The 27,589-nt window shown below is 42.8% G+C and overlaps 1 protein-coding gene across 6 annotated transcripts in view; it reads right to left on the minus strand.

Moving 5' to 3' along the window:
• The window catches only part of KIAA0319L (KIAA0319 like), a 97,275-nt gene that overhangs the window by 12,211 nt on the left and 57,475 nt on the right, over positions 1-27,589 (minus strand). For 4 of the 6 annotated variants that reach the window (XM_086378866.1, XM_086378837.1, XM_086378858.1 and 1 more), the window contains 12 exons: positions 25,226-25,327; positions 21,427-21,524; positions 18,095-18,182; positions 16,357-16,449; positions 14,460-14,592; positions 11,192-11,420; positions 9,371-9,494; positions 8,498-8,630; positions 6,536-6,684; positions 5,317-5,468; positions 4,822-4,960; positions 3,154-3,313 (listed from right to left, as the gene is read on the minus strand). In XM_086378866.1, coding sequence (XP_086234992.1) covers positions 3,154-3,313; positions 4,822-4,960; positions 5,317-5,468; positions 6,536-6,684; positions 8,498-8,630; positions 9,371-9,494; positions 11,192-11,420; positions 14,460-14,592; positions 16,357-16,449; positions 18,095-18,182; positions 21,427-21,465 — 1,439 coding nt within the window. In that variant the 5' untranslated portion in view covers positions 21,466-21,524; positions 25,226-25,327. The remainder of the gene's footprint in view (positions 1-3,153; positions 3,314-4,821; positions 4,961-5,316; positions 5,469-6,535; positions 6,685-8,497; positions 8,631-9,370; positions 9,495-11,191; positions 11,421-14,459; positions 14,593-16,356; positions 16,450-18,094; positions 18,183-21,426; positions 21,525-25,225; positions 25,328-27,589) is intronic. The other 2 variants (XR_015155722.1, XR_015155721.1) reach the window with 1 other exon arrangement.

The raw sequence follows: 27,589 nt of genomic DNA on the forward strand, positions 1-27,589 counted from the left end.
CCCAGGTGCTAAGCAGAGCTTAAAAAGAAAGTCCTCATCATCATGCTGTCTCCAATCCAGTGAACCCTGACTGCGTATTAGATTCATCTGGGGTTTTTTTAAAATTTAGGTGCCCAGACCTTACTCCAGACCAACTGAACCATCATCTGTGGGGATGAGACTTGGGTAATGGTATGTTCATAAAAGCTCTTAGTGTTACTACTGTGCAGCTGGAATCGCCACTCTCACTTCCTGTCTAACCTTGGGTGAGACCCCAATACTGCTCAAAGCCAGTATTGGGGTCTCAACATCCTTTCCTGGAGTGGGTGTTCTCAACCTTCACCACTTTCCTCAGACTGTCCAGCTCACGCTTACCTCCTCGAAGCAGACGGCCTTACCTCCAGCTTCAGAGAAACAGGATGTTGGTACTAGAGAAATTGGGTGTTTGTACTCACCCTTTCAAATGCCGTCCTTCTCTGCTTCTAAATTCACCTGAAAGAGCACATCTTCCCTCCTCTCCTCCCATCTCCAGAGGAAGTGGTGCTCCTGCTCTGTCCACAGCCAGTCCCCCAGAACTACCTCTGTTTCTAACCACCCCCCCAATCTCCACCATCTACTTCTCTTCTACGTCTTTCCCTCGGTCTATAAAAATGTTCAGGTATTTCCTATCTTTAAAAGGTGTTCTTTTGAGCTTGTTTCCCATATTGTTTTCAACACCAGCCTTTTCAAAGAGGCATTATACCATCTCTGTATTCTCAAACCATGAAAAGCTTTGCTCCCAGCATCTAAGTGAAATGATCTCACTAGAGTTCTGATGAGCCACTAATCACAAACTCAGAAGCCTGTTCTGCGTGCTTGCCACACCTGTCCCTGTAGCACCTGAATCCCTTGGCAGCCCACCCCCTCACTGCCAGCCTGTCTCTTAACTCCCAGCAGGCGGCTTCCATCTGGCTCTCCTCCCACTTCTCTGGCTGCTGTTTCTTAGTTTCCTTTGCTGGCCCTTCTTTCTTTGCCTTCCTCTTGAATACTGATGTTCTCCAGAGCTCTGTCCTCAACCCTCTTGACACTCTCCCAGTGTGACTCATCAATTATGGCTTTAACGCCGCCTGTACAGTGACTCCTGATCTTTGGCCTTTCCTTCCACCTCAGGTTCCAACCTATGCGTTCTACTACCTGATGAAGCATCTCCCTATGTAAGCCACGTGAAAGTGCTTTTAGTCACTCAATCATGTCCAACTCTTTGCAATGCCATGGACTGTACCCCACCAGGCTCCTCTGTCCATGGGATTTCCCAAGCAAGAGTACTAGAGTGGGTAACCATTCCCTTCTCCAGGGGATCTTCCCAACCCAGGGATTGAACCCAGGTCTCCTGCATTGCAGGCAAGATTCTTTACCATCTGAGCTACCAGGGAAGCCCAAGACACCCCAAATTCAACGGTCAAAACTGAACTCATTATCTTTTCTTTGAAACTGGTTCCCTCTGTATCCCTAATCTCAGCGCCCACCATCTATCCAGGCACACAAACGAAAATTCTCATATTTGACAGTTCACTCAGTTTCATTCCAAAAGGGTCACCAAGTCCTATTGATTTACTATGACATTCTTTTAATTTCCTCATATCTTCTGCCATTTCCACAACCACTACCTCATTCGGTGTTAGCACCCTTTTCCTACACTAATCCAAAAGCTTCCTGATTTGTCTACAAGCCTTTGGTCTCTTCCTATTTTAGTTTTAGCCTCCACACTACCAACCTCCCTTAAAAAAAAAAAAAAAAAAAAGAACTAATATCCTTGTTTCAAAAATAAACAAAAACTTTACATACAAAACTAACTTCTGAGTCCTCCCACCCAAACTATTCAAACTGCCCTGCCTGGCCTGCTTATGACTGTCCTGAGTCTATAGAGCCAGCCTACCGTCCACCATATCCTAGGGCCGGGTAAGTGCTCTGAACCCATGGGCTTCTTCCAGAGCAAACTCTACGTTAACATCACGGGAATATTGTTTATGCTGTTCCCCTGTGCTGAATTTCCTCCTTCTCCTTCTATGCTTGATCAGTGTAAGTTTTACTTCTGGAAAATCTTTGAACTACCTCAATCCTAATTCTCCTGAAAAAATAATCACCCCCTTGCCTGTGCCTCCATGATAGCGTTACCCCAAAACTGGGTTCTCCTCTAGGTGGTATTGAGCCAAAAGACGCAACCAAGCCAAAGGTGAGAAGAAGGAGAATCTATCACTTGCGGCAAGTGAGGAGAACACTGGGGATCTTTCCCAAAGCAGTGTCTCCCTAGATGGCAAAATTGGGGAAGTTTTACGCTAAGGGGACATACACATTCATGAAGGGGCTTGAGCAGAGAATTCAGCACAGAACTGGGACATAGGTCAACAGAGTCCAAGCTTTGGCTGACTGAAATCATGAGGCTCAGAAAAGGTCAATATCTTTTCTCAGGTTCCAGTTGATCTGGTGGATGAGGGTTTCAGGCTATCTTTACCACTGGAACAGAACTGGGAGTCTTTACAACTGATTTATTATTTTTGGTATTGTTACTTCTCTTACCTGAGAAGAATCACTGGGTCCTAAATTCTTTTTTTGCTTTGGTCACACTGCAGGACTTGTGGGATCTCAGTTCCCCAACCAGGGGTTGAACCTGGGCCATGGCAGTGAAAGCCTAGAATCCTAACCACTAGGCCACCAGGGAACTCCCCGTTCCTGCATTCTTTCTTCCCTTAAGATCATTAATTAGTGAGACCTCAAGGGCAAGCACTGTAGCCAGGTTTAGATCACAAAATGGCTTAGGCCAAAAATGGCTTAAGGTAAGACAAGCCTGATTCTCTTTTTCTGGGGACCCCCTACCCTATCTGCTTCCAACTGGCCTTCTGTCAAAGCCACTGCGTATTGATGTTACGTATTTACTTGGTCATCTCCCTCCTAGAACACGGTCGTCAAACATCATGGCCGTCTTCTGACCTTGGGATCTGCTGCAGTATCTAGCACAGAGCACATGACCTGTCCTAAAAGAGTACATTTCTTCTTCGTTAAAGAAATGAACACCATGAGTGGTTCCTGGTCAGAGGGCCCACTCTTCTCTATCTACCCACGCTACTTTATCAGCTCAGTCAAGAAGCCCGGGGACCCCTGGTCTTTCCTCGTCTCCCCCCATTCATGCCCAGCTACCTCTGCTCCGTGTACGGCTGAATCTTTTGCACAATGATGTCGGAGTCCAGCACCCCCAGGAGGACCCCAATCTGGCGGATGAACATCCCCTTCAGCCTCTCAGTTAGCTGACTGACGTTGACATCCAAGATGAGCTCCACCAGGCTGTTTTTCCTGGGATCTGGAAAGCACGTGGATCAGTCATGGCTTTAGAAGCAGGAGAGTTAACACAGACCAGCCACTGTGCCTGCGCTCTGGCCCAGGAGAGAATGTGGTGAGAGCATTCAGAAATGCAAGTGACCTCTTTCAAAATGGAAAGGCCCCATGGTGAACTCCCCATTGCTTCGTCCTGAAGCATTCCTGGTCTCTCCACTAACCTGAGAAATACCACACATGTGCTGGGGCCCAGTGCAAATCAATGGGGTTTAGTGAAGGAAGCGGGGAAAAGAAAAGCACTTCAACGTTTGTTCTAAAAGTCTCTGCCCAACTGGCTTTCCTGAACTCTCCAGACCAAGTGGTGGGTGTCCAGCAATCTCTCCTGATCCAGTCTGATTTTCAGTGACTGCTGTACTTTGTATGCAACAATGGGAGGGAAATTTTCCATGCCAACAATCTTACCAATGGGAATGCACCTGCCCTACAGGTTTGAAAACCATAAACACAAAGGAAATCCAGGCAGCCAAGAAACAAGGATTTCCTTAAAACAACATCACAGCCGGACAATGTTTTCACAACTCTAGAACTGTAAAACCATTATGTCTTACTTTTGATTATGTCCTAAAGACTGTTCTATATGTGGAAGTTCAAAGTGACTATTCAGAATACCTTCTTCACATACTTGATGCACCATGTGTCTGTCCTGATGTATCACTGACATAATTAGAGACTATCTGTGATGTGATTTTAAACACAGAGGAGACTTCACAGTGTCCTGGCTGTTGTCCTTCAGAGAGGCAGGGCAAGGACTGAAGACCTGCCAAGATCCCTTCCCTTCTAAGACATCTGTACATAAGCTTGGCCTTAATCCTAATAAAGAGTAGGTTGAAAGTTTATACCTTCTCATCAGATGCTCAGGAATTTATAACACTCTATCCCACCCTGTACTCATTTCCTCCCTAATACCAAATTAGCCTTGAAACAAAACAAAAACATGGTTCTATTTAAGAAAGAAATTTTATTTCTGCAAATCTGAAAAATGTAAAGGACACCAGTTACTTTACCTTCCCTGGGGGTTGTCAGATAAAGCCTGAGGCTCAACTTACAAAAATAAATTGTTTTCTGCAGCTGGGTGCTGATGAGACATCATGACTCAAGTTATTCCTGTGCTCAGATTCCCAAAGCACCCTGAGCCCTCTGTCATCAGTCACACATAGAGGAGAAAGTGCTGGCACAGGGGCCCAAAGGCCTGGCTCTGACACAACGGCTGTGTGAAGCTGAGCAAGCCCTGCCCTCTCTGAGTTTCTGTTTCTCCATCTGAGTTAAGTAGGGGGAGGTCCATATTTCTGTGTGCGTAGGAGAGGTCTTGCTGGAACAGAGAGTCTCTACAGAGTTCTTAGCTTGGGGATTCTAGATTGTTTAAAGCTGGATATGCCATCTGGCTCTGTCCATGCTGGGGGAAGGGTCTCAGGATCCAGGCCCTGCTGGGCTGATCCAGCAATTCCACTCTGGCCCCTCACTAAATGAACTCACCAGGTTTCACCTCCACCGTGGTCCGGTCTACATCACTCTCACCCTTCGCGTCAGTCACCTTCAGGTGAAACGTGTAGGTTCCCTCGACCAGGTTGGAGAGAAAGAGGACAGGGTGGTGATCAGAGCGATTTAACACCTCCTGTGGGGTGGAACGACACGGCAATGTTGCAGAGCAAAGCCACACTCCTTTCACGGGAGTTAGCTGCCTCTGTCATAGCTAAGCCCCCTCTGGGCAGATGGCTTTGAGTTCCTGCTCTGTGATGGCATCACAACCCACAGTGATGAGGATAAGAGAACCGAATCATGTTCTCTTCCACACAAGCTTGAGGGGTGACCCTAGGCAAGCCATTTAATCTTCCTGGATTTCAGAACAATTCAGGTTTGACACAAGAGACCACTTGGTTAAAACAGGTCCTGGAGTGCTTGACTCAGCGTCCTCTCCCCATCTCACCACCTGACCGACCTATGTAGCTCTCCACCTCCTGGCACACTTACCCCTGCGGCTGGGCTCCCCTCATCTCGAGTCCAGAGGTAGCTGACTATTCCCTTGTCATCTGAGGACTTGGAGCCGTCCAGCTCTGCTGTGTCCGTGGGCAAGGTAATTACCACATTCCCAGCTATCTTGGCTACAGGTGCTTTGTTCATTTCTAAACAAAGAGAAACCATTGAAAAAAATGTATGATTCAGAAAAAAAAGAAATGCTTCTTCATGGTGCTTGTGAGGAAATTAAACACCAAAAACATCCTAACTGAAGAACTGTTTCAAGCACTTATCCACGCCAGCAATTAACAGTGTAGAGTTATCACCACCAGTGCCTCAGGGGCTGTGGCTCCAGTCCCGCCCAGAGAAATGTTCCCCGACTGCACAGCAGAGGGCACAAGTGCAGTTTCTTCCTAAATCCTCACAGCAGCCCCCCTGGAAGGGATCCATTTCTCTGCTCTGGTGACATAAGGTGATTGGAAACAAAGGCCTAAAGTGGTTAAAGCCCTGAAGTTCAGGTTTCATCAGGTGATACTACATATTATCTTCAAAATGCAGCTTAAAATGTTATTCTCTGAACATCTTTTTTTGACTCCTTCCTTAGCACTTTAATAGAGGAAAAGGAAAGAGACACTTTCCTCACCCGGGGCCCTACCTGCAGCTTTGTTTACCAGAGTGTGCTCCCTATTCACTGAGCTCAGGGGACTGCACTGGGGGGCCATCTGCATCCCTGGTAGTTTTTCCTACTATCAGCTTACAGGCCTCTCCCAAGACCATCACTGATCACCGTGCCTGCAAACCAGAGCAAGGCTGAGCCACTCCTGTTAAGCTGGCCTCAGAGTGCAGGCTCCTAGGAGGAGCACAGGAAGCAATAGCACAGGACGGTCATTCTAAGGTTGGACAGCAGGTGTCACTGTAGCTAGCAGGAGAGTTACAGAGACCCAGGGACATAGCAGCAGAGAGAAAATAAAAATGCAAAGGGAAAAAACCTTAATTCTCTTCCTATTCAACTGAGGAGGGAAGATGGGAGGGAGGGAAAACAAGGAGCTAAAATTTACCTTAAAAGCCACCCAATCAAAGACTGTTTTAGAAAAGCAAATAACAGCTGCCCTTACCCCTAACTTTCTTCTCTACCCTCTGTCTCTAATCAATTCTTCAAACAAACACGAGATGATGGATTCTTTACTTATCTGACCCAGAGGCAGCTGTACCAACCCAAGGCGGCAAGATATACCTTCTTTGACAATGACATTCACAGAGCTCTGGCTTTGCAGGTTCCTCTCATCTTTGACGGTCAGGGTGAACACGTAGGTTCCCACTTGCAGCCCGGTCACAGTGGCGACACTGCTGTTAGCATTCTCGAGCTGTACCCCGTCAGGTCCCCTAGACAAAGAGAAACCAGAGGGAGGAGTTGCACCTGTCTACTTCTCCTGTCCCCGACTTAGCAGGAGCAGAGAATTACTGCCTCAGCTAAGACATGAACTATTGTTTCCTTCACCTCAAGAGGGCATGTTTAAAAATATTCCATTTGGACAGAGTGTCATCTGGCCCCAAAAATACAAGCTACCTGCTGATCAGAAAATTCCATTCACCTGCTTTCAGACACATTTAGCCTTATCCTTTATGAGAGCTTCGAGAACATCCAAACTTTGTGCTGCTCCAGTTTGCAAAAGGAAGAAAGTGCTCTGAGCAGGTCTCTGATCAAAAGAATGATTTAAGAGTCATGTTTCTGAAAAGCATTTCTGGCCCAGTAGTTGGTTCAGCTCTTGCCAGCAAAGAAGCAAAATGCATTTCTTAATCACATGCCAAATTCCCTCCTGCTGAAAAGTCAGGGAGAGGAAACAGGCCAAGGCTGCAGACAGCACTCAGGGAAAAACCATCCTCTTCTTAGCACAGCAGCTGCATAAGCAAAACTCCCTCCCGCTCCTAGACAGGGGCCACAGAGGACCCAGAACAACCGTATCTTCCTTGTCCCCGGTGGCCTCACAAGGAGCCTGCAGCAGGGGAGTGAGCTCTGCACCAACAAACAGACACAACACTACACACTGCAGAGAGCCCTTCTGTTCAAGGGCCAAAATGCCTTAGAGCGTTCCTTACCACCGAGGGACAGCCAGAGAAATCCGCACTCTCTCAGGGTTTTGCTCTTGTTTTAAATGTATAACCCTGACTCCAGCCGCCCCTCTTAAAACAGATTCTCCTCCAAGAAGACATGCTAAGCATTACTTCTGCTGTGAACACCAATAAAACTCAAATAAATGGTTTATCTGCTGTGTCTTCAACAGACAGTTATAATTAAAACATGCTAGGTTGAGGAAAATTAGGTTCTCTAAAAGAAAGAAATAAAAGCTAAGCAAAATAATTTCTAGACAACAAAAGCTAAGCAAAATAATTTCTAGACAACAAAAGCTAAGCAAAATAATTTCTAGACTCCAACTCACCAATCATAAGTCAAGTGCTTTGCAAGTCAAATTACAGGCCTTACCCACCCATCTCTAACATCCCAGTCAAAACCAAAACCAAAAAACCCAGTCTCTCCTTTGGCTGCTATCTTTGGAAACTGAGAATGCTTTTAACTCTTTCTTGGAATTATTTTGCTTCCTGTGGGATCCTGCATATAATCTGAGTTCCATTTATTATGACTTAAAGGAAATGAAAGAAACTGAGAACCAGGAATGGTTTGATTAGGAAATTCCAATTTAATTAGTAGTATTTTAGTTACTGCTTTTGGCCTCTGGCTAACTTAAGTGGTAACCAGTGTCTTCAAGGAAACAATAACAGACTAATGCTTTCATTTTATAGATGAATTTTCAATTCTCCTTAATAGCTGCTCTGCCCCATCCCCCCTGCCAGCCTTCCCCTGTTAATTTTGAGCAACAGTACTTTTCTGCTCCATTACCCCTTCCATCCTGCCTCTCAAGTGTAATTAAACTATGCATTTCAGCAGACGGATTGTACCTGTAAAAGCACCAGAACCACAAAGTACTACCTGGGGACAGTTGATGTTAAGCGTTCTCTTTCTTTCTTATAAAAATTATATCATTTTCTTAGAGTTGAAGTTTGGGACTGCAAACATTTCTTTCTCAGTAATCCCCCTTGGATAAGCTAATAAGAAAGTAAACTCCTACAGGCAAGTAAAACCGAGCTCTTCAAAGGCCTGGTGCCTTTGCCAACACAAGGGTTTCGTGTTAGTACTCACTGTGTTTTTTCCCAAAGATAAGAGATAATTTTCTGGTCATCAGAGCTTTTGCTGCCATCCAGGGTTGTGCTATCCACGGGAAGAGTCAGCTCTTTATCTGGGCCTGCATCTGCCTGTGGAGGCTTGTTGTTTTCTAGAAGACAGAGACTTGGAGGTCAAAAGCAGGCAGTCCAGCTGGGAGAACAGAGGAACCAACTGGGACATATGTTCTGGAAGCCTCAAGGCCTCTGCCTCTCCACCCACAGAACTTTCAGATACTGTGGGAGGTAAGGGTATGGTCAGGGAGCTCACGATGAAGAATGTAAGACCAAAACGTATAAAACAACTCTGAAAGAACATGGCAGAACATAATGAAGTTACAGGGTCATGCTAAATTTGAAGTATAAGGCTACAGGAGTTTAAATGAAAGGGCCTGAGGGATAAGGCAGGGCTTTCTTGAGGAAGGGGGCTTTAAGCTAGCCCTTAAAGGACACGGTAGGAGGAGTTCCCCAGTGGTCTAGGTCTGTTAGGATTTCACTGCTGTGGCCTGGGTTCAATCCCTGGTCGAGGAACTAAGATCCTCCAAATTGCAAGGTGGGTCAAAGGAAAAAAAAAAAAGGATATGGTAGAATTTGGGATGACAGACACCATCTGCTAACTCCCACTGAAGGCACAGTAACCAGCCAAGATCAAGGGCACAAATGAGGCTGTGAAATGCTCTGTCTCTGTACCTCTGAAGGAGGCACCAGGGGAACGGACAGTCGAAGTTGCCAGGGGGGTGGTAGATTGATAACTCCCATTTGTACCCTCATACAGCTCAGAACCCAAGCCCTCTTCTCACCCAAGGGTCAAAGGACCAGCCAACAGAAGAGCCTGCCGCAAGGTCAGACTTACCAGGCTGCACAATAACAGTCACTTGAGCGGTGGCCTGCTGCCCTACTGTATCAGTCACTGTGAGTTGGTAAGTATAGTCTCCTTCTTGCATGGCGGAGAGCTGCAGGGTCGGTGTTCTAACCCCCTGAATGAACACATACAGAGAAGTGGACTCTCAAAATCATATCATACAGTAAGTCCTTCTCTGGTCTACATCATCTACCCAGTTTTAAACCTAGGTTGGTACTGGGCCACCACCTCCCAATTAGTGAATACTCAACCAGACACTGTGGAACATCTTGTTAAAAAGGCTTGACCCTTCAAGGGAATAAACCTCTGACACAGCAACAGTTTCAAATAAAGTTAGAGTGCTCACGAGGGAAGGGAGTACAGGAAAATATGCAGAGATAACCAAGATCCATTTCTATGACTCAAGCCAAAAAGAAGACCATGAACATATAACAAAACAACACAATTTAAAAAACAATGTTCTAACAAAGTGTGATGCTTAACAAAGCTGCATCAATAAAACATGGCAGCAACAACTCTGTTGTAATGCTGTGCTGTCCCCTTACAGGTCTGAACAGATTCTGTGACAGCAGAGAAACCTCATATAATACTTAAACTAAAGCCGGATGAAATGTGAGCTTTAACTCATGCCTCAAATACGAAAACGTAAGACTCCTGAGTGTCAGAAGGGATATTACAGATAAGTTAGAGCCAACTGCCAACGCAGGAACTTCTAAAACAGTAGGCGAAACCTAGCAGCCTCTGGGCTGAATCCAGCTTGCAAGCATTTTATTTGGTCTTTGGGTCTTAAAAGTTGGAAAATTTCTTATAAAAGTCTAGACTTGTCTTCTCTTGAAAAGCTGGAGGATCTGACAACACTGGGACCATACTCCAAAGTGGCAGCAACCAGTCGAACTTGAGGGGCTGCTGAGCCCTTCAGTTGGGGCTCATGCTGTCCAGTGTGCCACAGCCCCACCCACTTTTCTTCACTTAGTTACCTGCCTGTTGACTGACCTAGTCTCTTCTTCAATATGTTCAGAGAGAAGATGCTCACCATCCAGTCTGGCAATCTACTCCAGTTTTTAATAGAGCTCACTAAGATGTGCTGTGCCGTGCTTAGTTGCTCAGTCGTGTCTGAGTCTTTGCGACCTCACGGGCTGTAGGCCACCAGGCTCCTCTGTCCATGGGAACTGTCCAAGCAAGAATATTGGAGTGGGTTGCCATGCCCTCCTCCAGGGGAACTTAGCAATCCAGAGATGGAACCCAGGTCTCCCACACTGCAGGCGTGCAGTGTGACCTGCACACAAACCTGGGTTCGATCCCTGGGTTGGGAAGATCCCCTGGAGAAGGGGAAGGCTAACCACTCCAGCATTCTGGCCTGGAGAATTCTGTAGACTGTATATAGTCCATGGGGTCGCAAAGAGTTGGACACAACTGAGTGACTTTTACTTTCGCTTTCACTTTAAAGATGTGCACTCTTCAGCAGAAACTAACCCACATTGTTAAGCAACTATATGCCAAAAAAAATTTGATTAAAAAAAAAAGAAGTTTTGTACCCTTGCAGTTTTTAAGGAATCTGACTCCCTGAAATTATCCAAGAAAAGCTATCAGTCTTTTCCTCTAATACTAAATATTTAAGATAAAAGTTTTTGCTAATGGGTTAACTGAAGGCCCTGTAACCTTTTTTAAAGGAAAAAAAAAAAAAAATCAATGTTCTATGTACTAATCTGACTTTCGTTATTAAGATGGAGAAAAATAAGCCTTGGATGGGTGACCCAGTCCAGCAGCTCTAATTTCCCTGGGCAAGAAAAGACAGGTGCTCTTCCTTCCTACCTGCATCTCCATCACCTTCCCCTTGCTGTTTGGGCTGAGTGACCACTCATAGCTGGTGATGCCATGATCATCAGTGCTCTGGTTCCCGAAGAGGGTGATGGAGTTCTGGGGTAGAGTGATCACTTGGTTGGGGCCTGCATTGGCCACAGGGGGGTAGTCCACAGCCTTGTTCACAGTCAGGCGTGCAGTGGTAGAGTTGGTAGCTCCATCAGAGTCTACTACAGTCAAGCTGTCAGGACAGAGAGAGAAGTACCGTCGGGGATGGGCTTAAAGAGAGAGGAATAAACACAGAAGAACTAGAACTCAGGGCTAAAAACCAGCAATGTGGCAGGGTTACCAGGTGGCAGTCAATTCTAACCCACTCTTTTTGGAGAGTTAGGATAACGCTAGAAGCTAACACTGACTGAGGGCTTATTGTGTGGCAGGCACTGTTCTAAGCACTTTGTATCTCACTTAATCCTCACAACAGCTCTATAAAGTACTGTCCTTATTTCACCCCTATACACATGAGGAGACCAAAGCAGAAAGAGGTGAAGCTTGCCCAAGCTTGAAAGCTTGACAGTAGTGGAGTCAGGATCTAAATCTAGACAATATATCTCTACACTGTTTCACTCTGCTGCCTACATGTATCTGTGGCTGGGACCTTTACGAGCATTGTCTGATCTGGCCCTCCCAACAACCATACAGAAAGAGGTATCATCAATTTCACAATTATACAAGTCTTTAAGAGGTTAAGAAACCTGCCCAGAGCTAAATAGTGAGTCAAGGTACAAGCCCAGTGCTCTGACTCCAAAGCCCAGACCAAGTCTTAAGAAGCAGTAATTTCCAGCCCCTATCCCTTTGAGGTTCAAAGATGCTACACTAAATAAAGCAAGCTCTGACTACAGCAGGCTCTCCTCCCATCATCCTGTTTTGGCTGTGTACACAGCGCGAGAATGGACTTCCTGGGCAGACAGCCTCTAGGATGGACCGGGAAGGCTGGCTCCAGTAAGACAGGAGCCTGAGATGGAAATGAATCTCCTACGCAACAGTCCCACAGTTTGTGCCAGTGTGAAAGAGAATTTGCAAGAGAAAAAAAAAATGTTCATTTATAAGAGCAGGCTTTTACCTAAATGATGCCTTCCAGCTGAACAGCCTAAAGCTTCTCTTGCCACCTCAAAATGTGAGCATAAGCAAGCAAGGAGGTTTGGGCTCCTTCCATTTTGCTGACAGAAAGAGGAAAAGCATATAAAAGACATGTCGTTTGTTTAAATCTCACCACCAGCCACAGAAAGAGCCAGACATCTGTGGGTTTTTAATCCCACAATCTCACTTTTTACCTATGGTCTTAAGGGGACTTCTGATATTACAGCCTTGAGAAAAAGAACACAAAAACATCACAACGCAAATCAGCAAATACACGCAAAAGAAAAATCCACATAACTTGTCCTCTTTTTCCAGTTTCCCTGTTTTCAGTTGTTTATTTTTTTAAACATATCTTATTTGTCTTCTCTTCCAGAACAAAAGCAAGTTATAGACAGATGCAAAATGGCAAATGCCCATTACTCTGACTTTCACCTTAGACAGTCCCTGGCTTGTGTGTAAAAATCCTGGAATCAAACAGCAGCTGACCACAGGGCTGGGGAAAGAAGCCACCTCCATGTAAAAGCAGGGGACAAGAAAAGGTAAGTGGAATCAAACAAATTGGACCTTAATGCTAGTCAAACCCAATCCCATCATTTTATGGACTGAGGCTTGGAAAAACAGAATTGCACCCATTCCCCTGAAATGCTCTAGGTTAACAGTGTTAAACACACAGTGTTTTAACACTGTGTTAAAAGCTCAGACTTGAGTCCGCAGCCTATGTGACCTTGGGCAAGTTACTTAACCTCTTTGTGACTGTATTTCCTAATCTGTAAAATAAGAATAATTACAATATCAGTTACAAGGATTAAATGAGCTACTGCGTGCAAAGAGCTCCAAACAGTACTAAAGACACAGTAAATGTTCAAGAAGCAGTAGCTATTTTTGTTACTATTTCAAAAAGGATCACATAGCCCAGGCTAAATTCCATAAATATTAAAGTTCCTATATTAGAAATTCAAGGCAAAAACCAACTCATATTTCCATTTTAAGCCAATGAGAAGGCTCCTATCTTGTTGTAATGGCAGCTACCCTTCATTCACTTGAAGTCTGGAGTCAGTGAGAGTGTTGCTAAGTCAGACCTGTTTGTTTATTTATATGGCAGGTGCTGTGCTAGGACATTCCTTGCTGCATCTCTGGTAGTGTCTCAAATGTGACTAATGTCAGGTCCAGCGGGAACGACAGACACCCGTGAACAAGCTGCTGCACCACGGCAAGCACCACACCGAGACACTGAGTGTAACGGGGAATAAAGAGACTGCTCCTCTCTGAAGCAATCTCCAAGAGCCTCGCTGAAAACGGAGGAGGTCCTTAAAGAGAGGCAGAACCCTGAAAGACTGAGAAGAGCATTCAAGGAAGCAGAGACAAAACATAAATAGGTCAAGTCAAGGAGCAGAGGAGAATGAGCCCTGACCTTGGGGGTTAGGAAATCTGCATTTAGCTCTAGCTGTGTGACCTCAGAAAAGTTAGTAGTTAGCCTCATTTTTCTCAGCTGTACAATAAGGACAGTATAGTGTACATATGGTATTTGTGTGACACTCAAGTACAAGTGCTTTGCAGAATACAAGGAATAATGCAGATACAAGGAAGATTACTCTAGAATCAGCCTCAGACTCACTAATCACAATCTAGTATGTCAGTGCTACTTCCCAAAAGAACTGACTTTGAATCATATTCTCTGTAAAGTCTCCAATAGAGAAAGATCCTACAAATTATATTCAAATAAATAATTAGTCAAAAGTAAGGATTTTGAGATATCAGAAGCTGAGGAAGCATTTCCCAAAGGGAAGAGATGACAGTAGATTCCTTACAGAATTTTCCTGAGAAAAGGCAAAGGAAGATAGACCCTTCTAGTTTTTGACAGAAATTCCATAAAAAGGTTTGGATATATGCCAAGTATGACTCTGAGAAGGATTAGCTGTGTGGATCCTGATCTATTATGCAAGGACCTTTGCCCTAAAAAGTTATCACTGTTTTGACCACAATTACCACATGGCTTAAAGAACCAATGGAACCAAAGACTATATATATTATCAATCAACTCTACAGGGAATTTTGATATCTGTCAGAGTTACTCTTTTAATAATGTAAAACTCACAAGGCGGGGAAAAATGGCCTATGGTAAGCCTGAAGGATCCAAATTTACCTGAAAGTGTAGTTCCCAGGAACGAGCTTACTTAATTTTAATATGGCAGTATCTTCAGAAATCTTCTTTTCTCTCAGAGGTCCCTTAAGTTCTTCCCAGTGGTACTGGACGATTTTATCATCATCAGTGCTTTCTTGGTCATAAAGAAATATCAGTTACAACATGAGAGCACTGGGTCTCAGCACTTATCCAGCTTACACAAACCAGGGCAACTACTAGGAAAACTTGATGACATTACAGACTATCTCTCCAGAGTGTTTCTTTCCCAGGATTATTGGGTCATTCTGCCTCTCTATGAATATTCCACTGTGTAGTTTTCCAACGACTCCAACATAGGCAACCTCTGGTTAAAATGCTACTGTATAAAAAAGTAAAATCAAAAGTGATACTCAACCTACTTAAAATAAAAGGAAATTTACACTTAGCACAGCACTTTTTAACCTAGCTAATTGGTAAACACCAAAATTTCCTAACAGATTATATGGATAAAGGTGTGGGGGAAGAGGATCCCTCATAACGTTATGGTGGAAGCATAAATTGAAACCTCTATAAACAGCAATTTGGGAAAATTTATCTTTGTCCCTGCAATACCTCTTAGAGGAACTTAATCCTGCACTTATGTTATATATCTGTAGAACATTTAATATTTGTGTTAACTATCATGCTTATTATTCATGGTAATATTATTTTAAAAGCAAATCAAAAATAATTTAAATGGTCATCAATAGAGATTGACTGAAAACAAGTATATATTTATACAATGAAATTATACATTCATATAATGGAAGGCTATGTAAACATTAAAAGAAAAAAAGAATGAAGAAGTATTGCATGTATCAATTCAGAAAAATTCTCCAACATATAGAAACAAGCATTGTACATAACTGTGTGTGTAATGTGTGGTCACAGACTGTATATTTTCTTATAAACACATAAAATATCTCTGGAAAGATGCATAAAATAATACCATTGGTTGTCTGAAGGAAAACTGGACAGTTGGGAGACAGGGATGATAATGATTCTTTTCACTGTATACCTTTACATATTATTTAACTTTGACCTATTCAAAAATATAAAATAAACGGTACTACGTGAACTCTTTCTACCACTCACACAAGTGTTTCATTCTGTTCTGTCTCTTCCTCTTGGCCTGCTACTCTTCCATCCTCCTCTGCTTGCCAGAATCATCTACATGAAATGTTTAACCTTGCTAGAGACTCCTCTGCTAAGCAGGGACTGCCTCCACCAGAGACCACTGGTGGTGCCAAGACAGTCAGGGTAACTGGGCCTTGAAGGGTCTCAAAAGAGGCCAGGCGAACATGGGCGAGATGAGGGGCCTGAACCTCTTGTGCACACACACAGCCAAGACCCAGAAATCCTCTCATGTCACCCATCAGGTGACACTACTCTGAAGGGTAAAATGTTAAGAATGAGCCAGGCAGAGCCGGGGGGAACAGTCTGAGTCCCTCCAGGAGAAGGCCGACAAGGATCTTGTTAGGCAGTGATGGCTAAGTGAGAGCTCTTTGTCAAGACTCTCAGGTACTTATCTTGCCATGACAGATAGGAAGGAGCTTTGTTTTCATAACTAAGAATGGCAACTCCAGGCAAGCAAATTTGAAAATCAGCAAGCTTCAATTAATATAACGCTAAGTGCATGAGTAACACTACTTTCTTACCATCTCAGAGAAGAACTATAACTGTAGTCGGGCCACATGGGGATTTTAAAAAGGGCCTGTCTAGTTTTTACTTCCTAATAGATTGCTTCAGGTAGTTGGTCTTCCCTAGCATGGCCAAGAGGACTGGTCTAAACAGTATTCAGACACAGCTGGCTGCAAGTCTTTTACTAGCGTACATAGCGAATGCTCTTCTAAAACATCATGCTGAGACATGTACTCACGGCTGCCGTCAATGACTGTAGAAGTGGTCGGCAGAGAGATCTCCTGGTACTGTGGTGACACAATGGCAACAGGAGGCCGATTCTTACGGGGCTCTGCAAAAACATGACCCACAAGAAACTGGAAGGAGGGCTTCATAAATTACATCAGAGGAGAAGCGAGTCATGTCTGAGTGCAGTATATGTCAGTCTCCATTACATAACTGGATAGCTGAGCATCACCAAACGGGAAAGTCACAAGATCAGGCTGATGTTCTAACCTAAGACACCCGGGACCGTTAAAACCTCTTGGAAACCTGACGATGGCTAAGGCCATGCCCCGTGCATACTTTCAACGCTCACGCGCTATCTAGTATAAGTATCATAGCAGCAACTGACTGCTTTCAGGCAAGCTGAACAGAGGTGGACAACAAACAAGCTTTGTGCAATAAAGGACTTGGCAAGCAAACTATCTCTTGGCACAGACTGTGTGAAAAAAATAATGAGTGATTTCTCCACCATCCCTGAGCTGATTGTGTGTGAGATTATTAGGCCTGAGTGCTGGGAAGGTAACAAAACACTTTGGTCCACTCTCATGAATGTGAGCTACAAACTCAGCAGCCTCCTCTTTGAGAAATCATCAAACGGTCTTTATGCTTAACACATTTTTAAGAAGGTGAAGGGATTACTTTGGCTACAAAGTTCAAGGAAGGAAAAGAAAACCTTTACCAACAAAGATAGAAAACAGTATTAAGAATTTGTGCCAATGTATGTGTCACTTTCCAACTATCCTCAAATTTTTCTGAAAATGCAAAACAAGATACCTTGATAATGCACTGTAATCTACCAATGAAAGTGAAAGTCACTCAGTCGTGTCCGACTCTTTGCAACCCCATGGACTATACAGTCTGTGGAATTTTCTAGTCCAGGATACTGGAGTGGGTAGCCTTTCCCTTCTCCAGGGGATCTTCCCAACGCAGGGATCGAACCCAGGTCTCCCTCGTTGCAGGTGGATTCTTTACCAGCTGAGCCACAAGAGAAGCTCTAGTGGATCACTTGAAAAGAATGATGAGATTTGGCTTCCAAGATAAAAAAGGACTGCTGCTGCTGCTGCTAAGTCGCTTCAGTCGCGTCCGACTCTGGGCGACCCCATAGACGGCAGCCCACCCAGCTCTCCCGTCCCTGGGATTCTCCAGGCAAGTACACTGGAGTGGGTTGCCATTTCCTTCTCCAATGCATGAAAGTGAAAAGTGAAAGTGAAGTCGCTCAGTCGTGTCTGACTCCTAGGGATCCCGTGGACTGCAGCCTACCAGGCTCCTCCATCCATGGGACCTTCCCGGCAAGAGCAGGGTTTAAATGAGGAATTCTGTGTGCAAAGGCCCACATTTCTGGAAAGAGATCAGACAGAGCCTGCCACTTTATGCATGCTTCTCCCAGGCTCCTGCCTTTCCTATGTCTCTTAATTACAACACATGGTCCTCAGCATGACCCACTTGGAGAAGTAATTCTCAAGCAGATAGGCCACACAACACTGTGGGCCATGTGACCAACTTTTCCCTGCCCAGCCAGGTATGCCAATTAGAATCAAACTACATACACTTTGCCAGGCTAACCTTTTACTCCACTGAACTAGGAATTGCCCAATACGTAAATATATTACCAAAAAGGAATGAGAATTTAAGACCCTTAAAGTTAAATCTCCATCTCCTTGGGAATCCTGCAGAGGGAGCAATGGAGACAGGGCTGGGGCTGCGAAACATACCTGGTTTCACTGTCACATTCACGTAGCCTTCCCCGTGAGCATTCTGACCATCTACAATCACTTTGAATTCATACAGGCCTGGAGTGAGCTGCAGAAGTGAGAGAAGATCTTTTAGAAAACCACAAACAGCAGCAATTATATTTAAAATAACACGTATATCTAAATTTTTCAATGCTGATTCTTGCATACTCCTGTTCTTGCACCATTTCCAAAATGGAGAAAGTAAACTAGCTAAAGAGATGAAACAATGAATTAGAAACTGAAAACCCACAGCTTTTAATGTGAATCTTATTACTAGCTGACTCTGAACAACAGAAGGGATTTCAGTATCTCTGTACTCCCATTTTCTTTTCAGAAGAACATTAAGGGCCCAACCATCCTACTTCAGTTATGAAATTAAAACAATCAACTCTGCAAAGAAAAGCATTTTGTAAAAATACCAAATAGCTCTCAAATATCTGAATATTTTCCCCTCCTGATTCCTACTAACTGTATGAACATAACAACAACAAAATATCCCACAATCCCATTGTCCTAATATCCCAATTAATCATATTTTTCTTATATCCTTCTAATCTTTTACCACACACACACGAAAAAAGAGCTACAAACAGTTCATTTGTTCAGCAAACATTTATTGAGAACCAATTATATACGGTCATTGTTCTAGGCTTGGGGTTTGGAGATGAATAAGGCAAGGTCCCTGCCTTCAAGGAGCTCATTATTTCAGCAGTATTCAGGGCCTAGCTAAAATCAGGGTATGTATCAAACTTTTTATTGTTCTTTCTTTGATTCATTTAGCATGAACACTTTTCTCATTAGAACAGTCTCTTTAATAGTCATTTTAATGGCTGAGAATAGTACGTGAACAAGTGTGCCATAATTCACATGAGCATTTCACATTGTTGGATATTTGAGTTGTTTCGCAAATTTAAATATTATAACTAATGCTGTGATGAACATCTTTCAGGTAAAATGATTTTTTTCTTTTGAATTATCTCCTTTGGGTACATGCTAATCAAATGCATGTAGCATTTCTGACCACCTCCTTCTTCCTATAATGCTCCCCTTCCTCGACTTTCACTTCTATGCCTACTCCTCATCTTCTCCCATTTCCTCTTCCTTCCATACCTTTAATGACCTGTTCCCCAGGACCCCAGTTGCAATCCATTTACTTCTTCACTCTCTATAATCTCTGGATGATTTTATCTATTACCATGGCTTTGGTTGTCATCTATTTGATGCTGGTGTACAAATTTATCTCTGTAGCCCAGACCTGCATCCTGATCTCTAGCCCCTTACCCTCAGCTACTTATTGGTCACTTCCACTCAAATGTTTCACAGGTTCCTCAAACTCACTCTGTCCCAAAATGAATTAATCATCTGCAAATCTCCTCCAAATCTGCTCCTCTTTCTATACGTCTCATTTCAGCGAATACTGTCACAAATACACCAACATCCAGCCAGTTCCTAGGCCAAAAGGCTAAAATTATCCTAGATCTCTCTTCCCCAACACCTCCATCCAATTAACTGATCACCAGATTGACCTCCATAATAGTTCTCAGATCCACCCACTTCTCTCTATTCACACTATTCATCACCTTAGTTTTTAACCATTCATCGTAGCATAGTTGTTAAGAGCATGGGCTTCAGAGATGGAAAACTCCAGTTCAAATCTACCATTTAATAGCCTTGTGCACTTAGACCAAGCCACTTTATTTTTCTAATTTTTAGCTTCGTCATTTGTAGAACAGATATTAATGTCTTGGGGTTGTTAGGAAGATTAAATGAAATAATTGCATAAAACAATTAGCACTGTATCTAGCACATGGAAAGCACTCAATGGGTGGTTTTCAAGGCTTATGTTATTTGTATTGTTTTTTTTTTTCACTCAAACTATTATCAATCTCATACCTACATGTCTCAATAGATTCCTCACCGTGTCCCTAGTATGAGTCTTCTCTCCTCCAATCTGTAGTCAGGGTGATTTCTCTAAACTGAAAATCTGAACATGTCATTCTCCTGCTTAAAACCTTTCAGAGGCTCCCTCTGGATAAGAATCAAAGTCCTTCTTCCAGCACACAAGGCTCTGTGCAATCTGGCCCCTACATTTCTCCAACTCATTTGTGCCACTGCTCTTCTCACACCATGGGGTCCAGTCAGGATGAACCACAAGTAATTCCCATTTCCCCATATTTCTCTCTATCATTTGGCCCAGTGGACACATTCCTTCCTCTGTCTGCAGTATTACCACTCCACCCTTTATCTAGTAAGCCAGTCACATGTCATGACCCAACTAGGCCAACTCTTCTAAGAAATCTACTCTAACTCCCTGGGGCTTCAATACCCCCTACACTGACCCAGTGTACCCCTGTTCTATTTACCTGCTTCAGTCAATAGCACCTACTAGACTCTATTTTCCATAAATGTTAATATTATGATTCAGTTCAGTTTAGTTCAGTCGCTCAGTCGTGTCCGACTCTTTGTGACCCCATGAACTGCAGCACACCAGGCCTCCCTGTTCATCACCAACTCCTGGAGTTCACTCAGACTCACGTCCATCGAGTCGGTGATGCCATCCAGCCATCTCATCCTCTGTCGTCCCCTTCTCCTCCTGCCCCCAATCCCTCCCAGCATCAGGGTCTTTTCCAATGAGTCAACTCTTCACAGGAGGTGGCCAAAGTATTGGAGTTTCAGCCTCAGCATCAGTCCTTCCAATGAACACCCAGGACTGGTCTCCTTTAGGAGGGACTGGCTGGATCTCCTTGCAGTCCAAGGGACTCCCAAGAGTCTTCTCCAACACCATAGTTCAAAAGCATCAATTCTTCGGTGCTCAGCTTTCTTCACAGTCCAACTCTCACATTAGTAACTAGTAAATTCCCAATTCTTGCCACATAACTAATATACAATAAACAGTTTTTAAAAGACAGACAAACAGATAGAAAGAGAAATTGCTTGGCCAAAGAATATGAACATTTTTATGGCTCTTAATAACTATACAGAATCCCAAAAAAGACTGAGCCAATTTACACAGTCATACGGCCACAAATAACCTAGCTTATCTCCCAAATTCTAAAATCCTTATGTTACCCTTAAAAGCTGTTTAGTGTATATTTTCAGCTCTCACCACTATGCTTATATTCTCACCATAAATGAAAATTTGAGAATCATACACTAACAAATACTGGATGTCAGCCAGCCAGACTTTTGGAGGATCCACTTCTAAAAGATTGCTCCTAACTGTAGTGTGGACAGAAAGTTCTATATTATACATTTTAGAAAATGGTCAAGCCCTCTAGCCCACCCCTGCAAACGAGAGGAGGCAAATTCACCTTGGACAGCTTCAGGATCTTGGAGTGCTCCCCTTCCATCTCTCCACTATAGTCTCTGGGGTGAGTAATCAACTGCCAGTCATAGGTGTAGGCTTCTCCTACGGAAGGGCAGTTACAAACATCATGAAAACACAAACCTACACATAAAGAGGGCAGCCATACAGGCTGCCAATAACAAACCTTTTCTAGTCTTGACAAGATCTTAGTTTTCAAGATTTCACCCTAAAGCCAAAGGGAAACCAAACATTCTGCTGAAAGGAAGGGTAGGTTCTGCTGATGGCTACACTTAGGGCTTCTTCCATTCTCCCCCCAGCCAAGCTCATTCCTGCCCCATACCCACCCTGCTTTGGACCAATCCTCCCCTAAAATACCAAGTCACTCATGGTGTGGCATCCAATTAAAATACATGCCCTACCAACCACTATGGGTGAACTCATTGGGAACAAAGGCCATTTTCTTGCAAAACTTCTTTTGCAACAAAGAACAGCAATGACTTCTAAATAACATGGTTCAAAAATAGCTTTTTACAGAGTGCTAACAATGCTCATCTCACTGAGGTCAACACACCCTGGTGAGTTAGAAGAGCTACTTCATTCCTGCTGAGCTAAATAACACACTGCAGAAGGTAGTAGAGGATGGCCCATTTAAAACAGGCCCCACTGAAATTAATTAAGATCAAATGAAGCATTAAATGGTCCTCATTTGCAGCTTAGACTATATGACTATCTAGAGTGACCACAGAATCCTGTTATCTAAGTGGAATTCCTCCCCAGTTAAAGTGGTCTTAAATATTTTGGGGAACAAAATGCATTTAATGGCTAGGAAAGGGTGAGATTTGGTAGGAAGGTTTAATTTAAGTTACTACTCAAAAGGGAAAAATAAAAGGAAAAAGAAAAAGCCTCAAATGCTTACAGAGAATGGTCATCTTTTTCTTATTTCATGAGTTCAAAAGTTAAAGTTAACACATAGAACTTAATTCCAGACTTAAGATGAGATTTTACTTTATAAGCCTGAGATACAAGATCATCTACTCTTTCTTCCTCCAGAAAATACTGGCTTTGTTTTGGCCAACTGTCAGCCCCAGGCAGCTCTAATAAATGTAGATGTAAAAGTTAGGTGAGGTGAGGAGCAGGAAAGAAGTGGGAGAAGGAGAACTGGTGCTAAGAGATGACATTTCTTGAACTGTAGTTAGGAAAAATTTTTCCACACAGAATACAGACTCACACTAGGAACTGACGATTTTCTCATATCTAAGGCTAGCAACACAGATTTCAAAATATGACAATATTCCTAGGACAGAAAAGCTCAGGGGGATGAATTATGCCTTACAGACAGGAATTTGCCCAAGGGTAGGAACAACGGAGTGTAGGTCTGTTGGACAGAATGCTGGTTTTAATGATTTAGGGCATGGTTTTCAACCCACGCCTCTGAACCAGAGGATCCTGAGAGGTGCTTCAGGGTTGCCAAAGACGACCAGGGGGATGAAGAACAGGCAGGGCTGGTCCTGCCTCACTGTCCCCAACCTCTGAAAGTTTGAAACCAGCCATCTCATGTATCACCAGATAAAGGTTGAAGAAACTGGGAAAAGGAGAGTTGAAAAAATCTGTTTTTGAACTGATGTGTTTTGGAAGACTGATATACAAGGTGCTGTTAACTCAACCACATACGGGTATATGCAAACAGGGGTAAGAAAAGAAAATACAGTAGAGCCGGGATATCTTTCAGGAAAGAGCAGAAGCAACTGTAGCTCAAAGCAGCTCTTTCCTCACTTGCACCTTCAAAGGCCACCAAATCCATTCACCTTGTCACCAGAATAGGAAAGGAAAATGTTTCTTTATAGGAAGGTAGAACAAATTGATAAGGAAAACTCAATTTGAGGGCAGAAATACAGAACAGAGAGGGAGGGCATTTAGGTTCTGGAAAAGTACTTTTTGCAGAAATAGGCCCTGAAAGTAAGGATACTGTACCAGAAATGTGGTCCTAAAATGGAAGGACCCATCCTGAATAGAGTATGGCATTCTGTTTTTAACTAGCTTTATAACTAGCTACTTGACCTACCTTATGAGAGTAACACAAATCCAATGCAATCATTTTCCATCAAAGAATGCTTCACTTCATGTCACAGACAGTCTTGAGACAATGTGTGTTTGTAAGTCAAACTTTGGTATACTAACATATACTTCAAAGGAGAAAGGATGCTCACATTACCAAAGTTTTCTTAAATAATAAGTTAATAATCCCCTAATTTATATATTTTATAAATCTGAATATTGTATATTACATCGGGCTTGGTTTTTTTCTTTAAGTGACAAATCTATCTTAGCAGTAGTCTTGAATACCTTCTCTACAAGTTCTGTATCTGCTACTTACTAGTTGTTTGGCCAAAATAAACAGGTTAACTGAGTCTCAGTTTATTCCTCTTTTAAATGGATATAATAAAATCTACATTTAAAGAGCATCCACTATGTGCTAGGCACTAAGGTATATAGGTACCTTATATACCCCTTCATTTTACCCTTCGAGTAACCTTATGAAGTAGGGATTACTATCTTCATTCTACTGAGAAAGAAATGGAAACTTAGAGAAGTTAAATAATCGACTTAAAATTATCCAGCTAATGATTTAAAGAGATGGGAATATCAGACCATCTTACCTATCTCCTGAGAAACCTGTAGGCGGGTCAAGAACCAACAGTTAGAACCTTACATGGAACAACTGACTGATTCAAAATTGAGAAGAGTATGACAAGGCTGTTTATTGTCACCCTGTTTATTTAAGTCACATCATGAGAAATGCCAGGCTGGATGAGTTACAAGCTGGAATCAAGATTGCCGGGAGAAACACCAACAACCTGAGATATGCAGATGACACCACTCTAAAGGCAGAAAGTGAAAAGGAACTAAAGAGCCTTTGATGAGCATGAAAAGGGAGAGTGAAAAAGCCAGCTTAAAACTCAATATTAAAAAACTAAGATCATGGCATCCTGTCCCATCACTTTATGGCAAATAGAAAGTGAAAACATGGAAGCAGTGACAGATTTTCTCTTCTTGGCCTCTAAAATCACTGCAAATGGTGACTGCAGCCATGAAATTAGAAGACTGTGTCTTGGCAGGAAAGCTATGACAAACCTAATGTATTAAAAAGCAAAGACATCACTCTGCCAACAAAGGTCCGTGTAGTCAGGGCTATGGTCTTTCCAGTAGTCGTGTACAGATCTGAGAGATGGACTATAAAGAAGGCAGAAAGCCGAAGAATTGATGCTTTCGACCTGTGGTGCTGGAGAAGACTCTTGAGAGTCCCTTGGACAGCAAGATCAAACTAGTCAATCATCAAGGAAATCAACCCTTAATACTCGTTGGAAGGACTGATGCTGAAGCTTCAACACTTAGGCCACCTGATACAAACAGCCGACTCCTTAGAAAGAACCTGATGCTAGGAAAGACTGAAGGCAGAAGAGGACAACAGAGGATGAGATGGCTGGATGGCATCACCGATTCAATGGACATGGACTTGGGCAAACTTCAGGAGATGGTGAGGGACAGGGAGGCCTGGCATGCTGCAGTCCATGGGGTCACAGAGAGTCAGATGCAACTTGGAGACTGAACAACAACTAAGCTATGATTTGAATCCAGCCTTAATATCAAAGCCTATGATTTCAAACATTACACTGCCTCTCATATCATATAAATATTTGTACATGTGCAAGCTATATCCTAATCTCACAGGACTTTTAGAATAAATAAATGTATGTAGATATCATTATAAATGAAAACACTAAACAAATTAAGTGGATTTTTACCTGCATCTGGTTCTGGAAGAACAAATGCATTTAACTGAACTTCATTCTTAGGTAATGTAATCTGAACACTGTTTCCAGCAGACACCACCAGTTCCTTTATAACTGGAAAGGAAGTCAATACACATGAGATAAGAAATTAGGTCCAGACTATCTTATTTCTCTCCTTTCTTTTGTAGTCAAATTTCATCCATAAACAATTTTCAGCTATTGTCTTCATTTCTTCTTTATCAACCCTCTAATCCCTTGAAATGTGACTCTGCCCCACTTTTTCACTGAAAAGCATCTTCAGAGGTCATCAACAAAGTGCTTTTAGCAAATCTAATAGCTGTTTCTCAACCCTCAACCTTCACCTCTGTAACATCTAATACTGCTGACTGCCTCCATCTTAAAGAACTCTTGGTTATTATACCATATTATTCCACTTTCTTCCTTTCTCTCTGAGTTTTTCTCCACTGTATTTTAACTATAGTCTTTCCCTAAGCCCTCCTTATACAGTACTTTTCACAGAATTCAATAAATAGAATTTAGCTCTGTTTCATCATCTTTCTGTTGATAAAATACATAAAGTTCCTCAAAGAAATGTTGACCACAGGGCCAGCCTTAATTTTCTTTCCATTTCAACCGATATAACCACAGACTTAGATAATTCCAAGAATCTTAATTAGTCTTTCCTCTGCTAGCTCTCCCTATTCTAATCCATTCTGTCTTCCTAAAACACCTATTGCCAAAATTTTTCTAAAATACTCACCCACCATTTTACTCTCCTACTTAAGACCCCCACTCACACTTCATGCTTCAGTCCAAACTCCTAACCTGGCATAAGAGATCCAGCATCACTGGATTACATCATCTCATCCTTCCCACCCCTGATTCTGCCTCTAGCTATATTCATTTTCCCTCTTGGGCTCCATGGAAACCATGGTCTATGCTAGGGGACTTTGCTTAAAACTATTTTCTTCAACTGGGGTGTAGTCTTACCTTATTATAAGTACAGTACTTTGTTTCTGGCTTAAAAGCCAGTCTTCTCTCCAAAAAAATCTTTTCAGACCATTTCAGTTCAAACTAATCTACTTCCTGAACTACTTCTGCATTTGGAACATCCACATCAGCTAATAATTAGATACTATCTTTCGCTTTCACCAGCTACTTCATACACGTCAAAGTTTCTCAACTATGACATTTTGGACCGATTATTTGTGTGTGTGCTGAGGTGAGGGGGTATCCTGCACCCTGTAAGATGTTTAGTAGTACTGAACCCGGGTCTCCCGCAGTGTAGGTAGACGCTTTCCCGTCTGAGCCACAGGGGAAGCCCTAGTGGTACACCTACTAGTCACTACCAACTAACTCGATGTCAGTAGCACCCCTCCTCCACAGTTGGAACATTCAAAAACGTTTACAGGCTTTTGAGAACCACTGATTATATAAATCTTATTTCTCTAACAATAATTGTTCATTTGGATGAGACCCAAGAACTAAGAGAGCTTAAAGCAAACAATTGGCTGGTTCATCCATATTCCAAGACTGGGAGGTGAAAAGGGTTTCCTACACAAATATGAAATTTGAGATTTATCTGTCTGCTTGGAAATACTGCACTCAGGGAGAAATGAAACTATCCATTATGGAAACTTCAGCATTTAGACACCCCAGGATGTGGAATAAGAACTGCTGAAGCAATTTTTCAAAAGAGGAAAAAAGAAAAGGAAAAAACCACTATACTCAGAGAAAGTATAATGGACAAAAATACAGCACAGCCCAAATCTTTCACAATTATACCAAAAATCACAACCATCCTGCCTGAACACAAAAATTATTTTAATGCCGCAAGACTGAAACCCTAGATTTCATGTTATATTACCACCAAAGGAAACCTTAAGAAATTAAAAACTGGCACAAAAATTCATTTTCACTGGCTTTGCTAAACCCTGTTGACTTTTTCAGGAGATAAAGATCAACTTAGTTTCCTTGATTAACCATTTCCTCCTAATATCTCGGAATGGAATTTATGAAGCAGACCTGCCGCTAAAGGAACGCTCCATATAAATCTCCTTTCTATGACCTGCTTTAAAAATAAAGATGCAGAAATTTCTGGCAGTCCACTGGTTAGGACTTAGCACTTTCACTGCTGAGGCCCAGGTATGATCCCTGGTCGGGAAACTAAGATCCCAGAAGCCATGTGGTACAGCCTAAATAAGCACTTTTAAAAAGAAAATAAAGGTGCTATCAAAATCAGAGACACAAATGTTCTGACCTATGATCTGCCATTCAGAAGGCAAATAGTTGTACAGATCCGACTTTCTTCCCAGTGGTCACTGCTTGGTTCCCTGATCATTATTTAACTGAGTCTAGGCAGTGGAATTCTACTCT

The sequence above is a fragment of the Bos grunniens genome, chromosome 3 (genome assembly GCF_055505025.1).
Source record: "Bos grunniens cultivar Pamir isolate PY7600 chromosome 3, Bosgru_T2T1.0, whole genome shotgun sequence".
Lineage (NCBI taxonomy): Eukaryota > Metazoa > Chordata > Mammalia > Artiodactyla > Bovidae > Bos > Bos grunniens.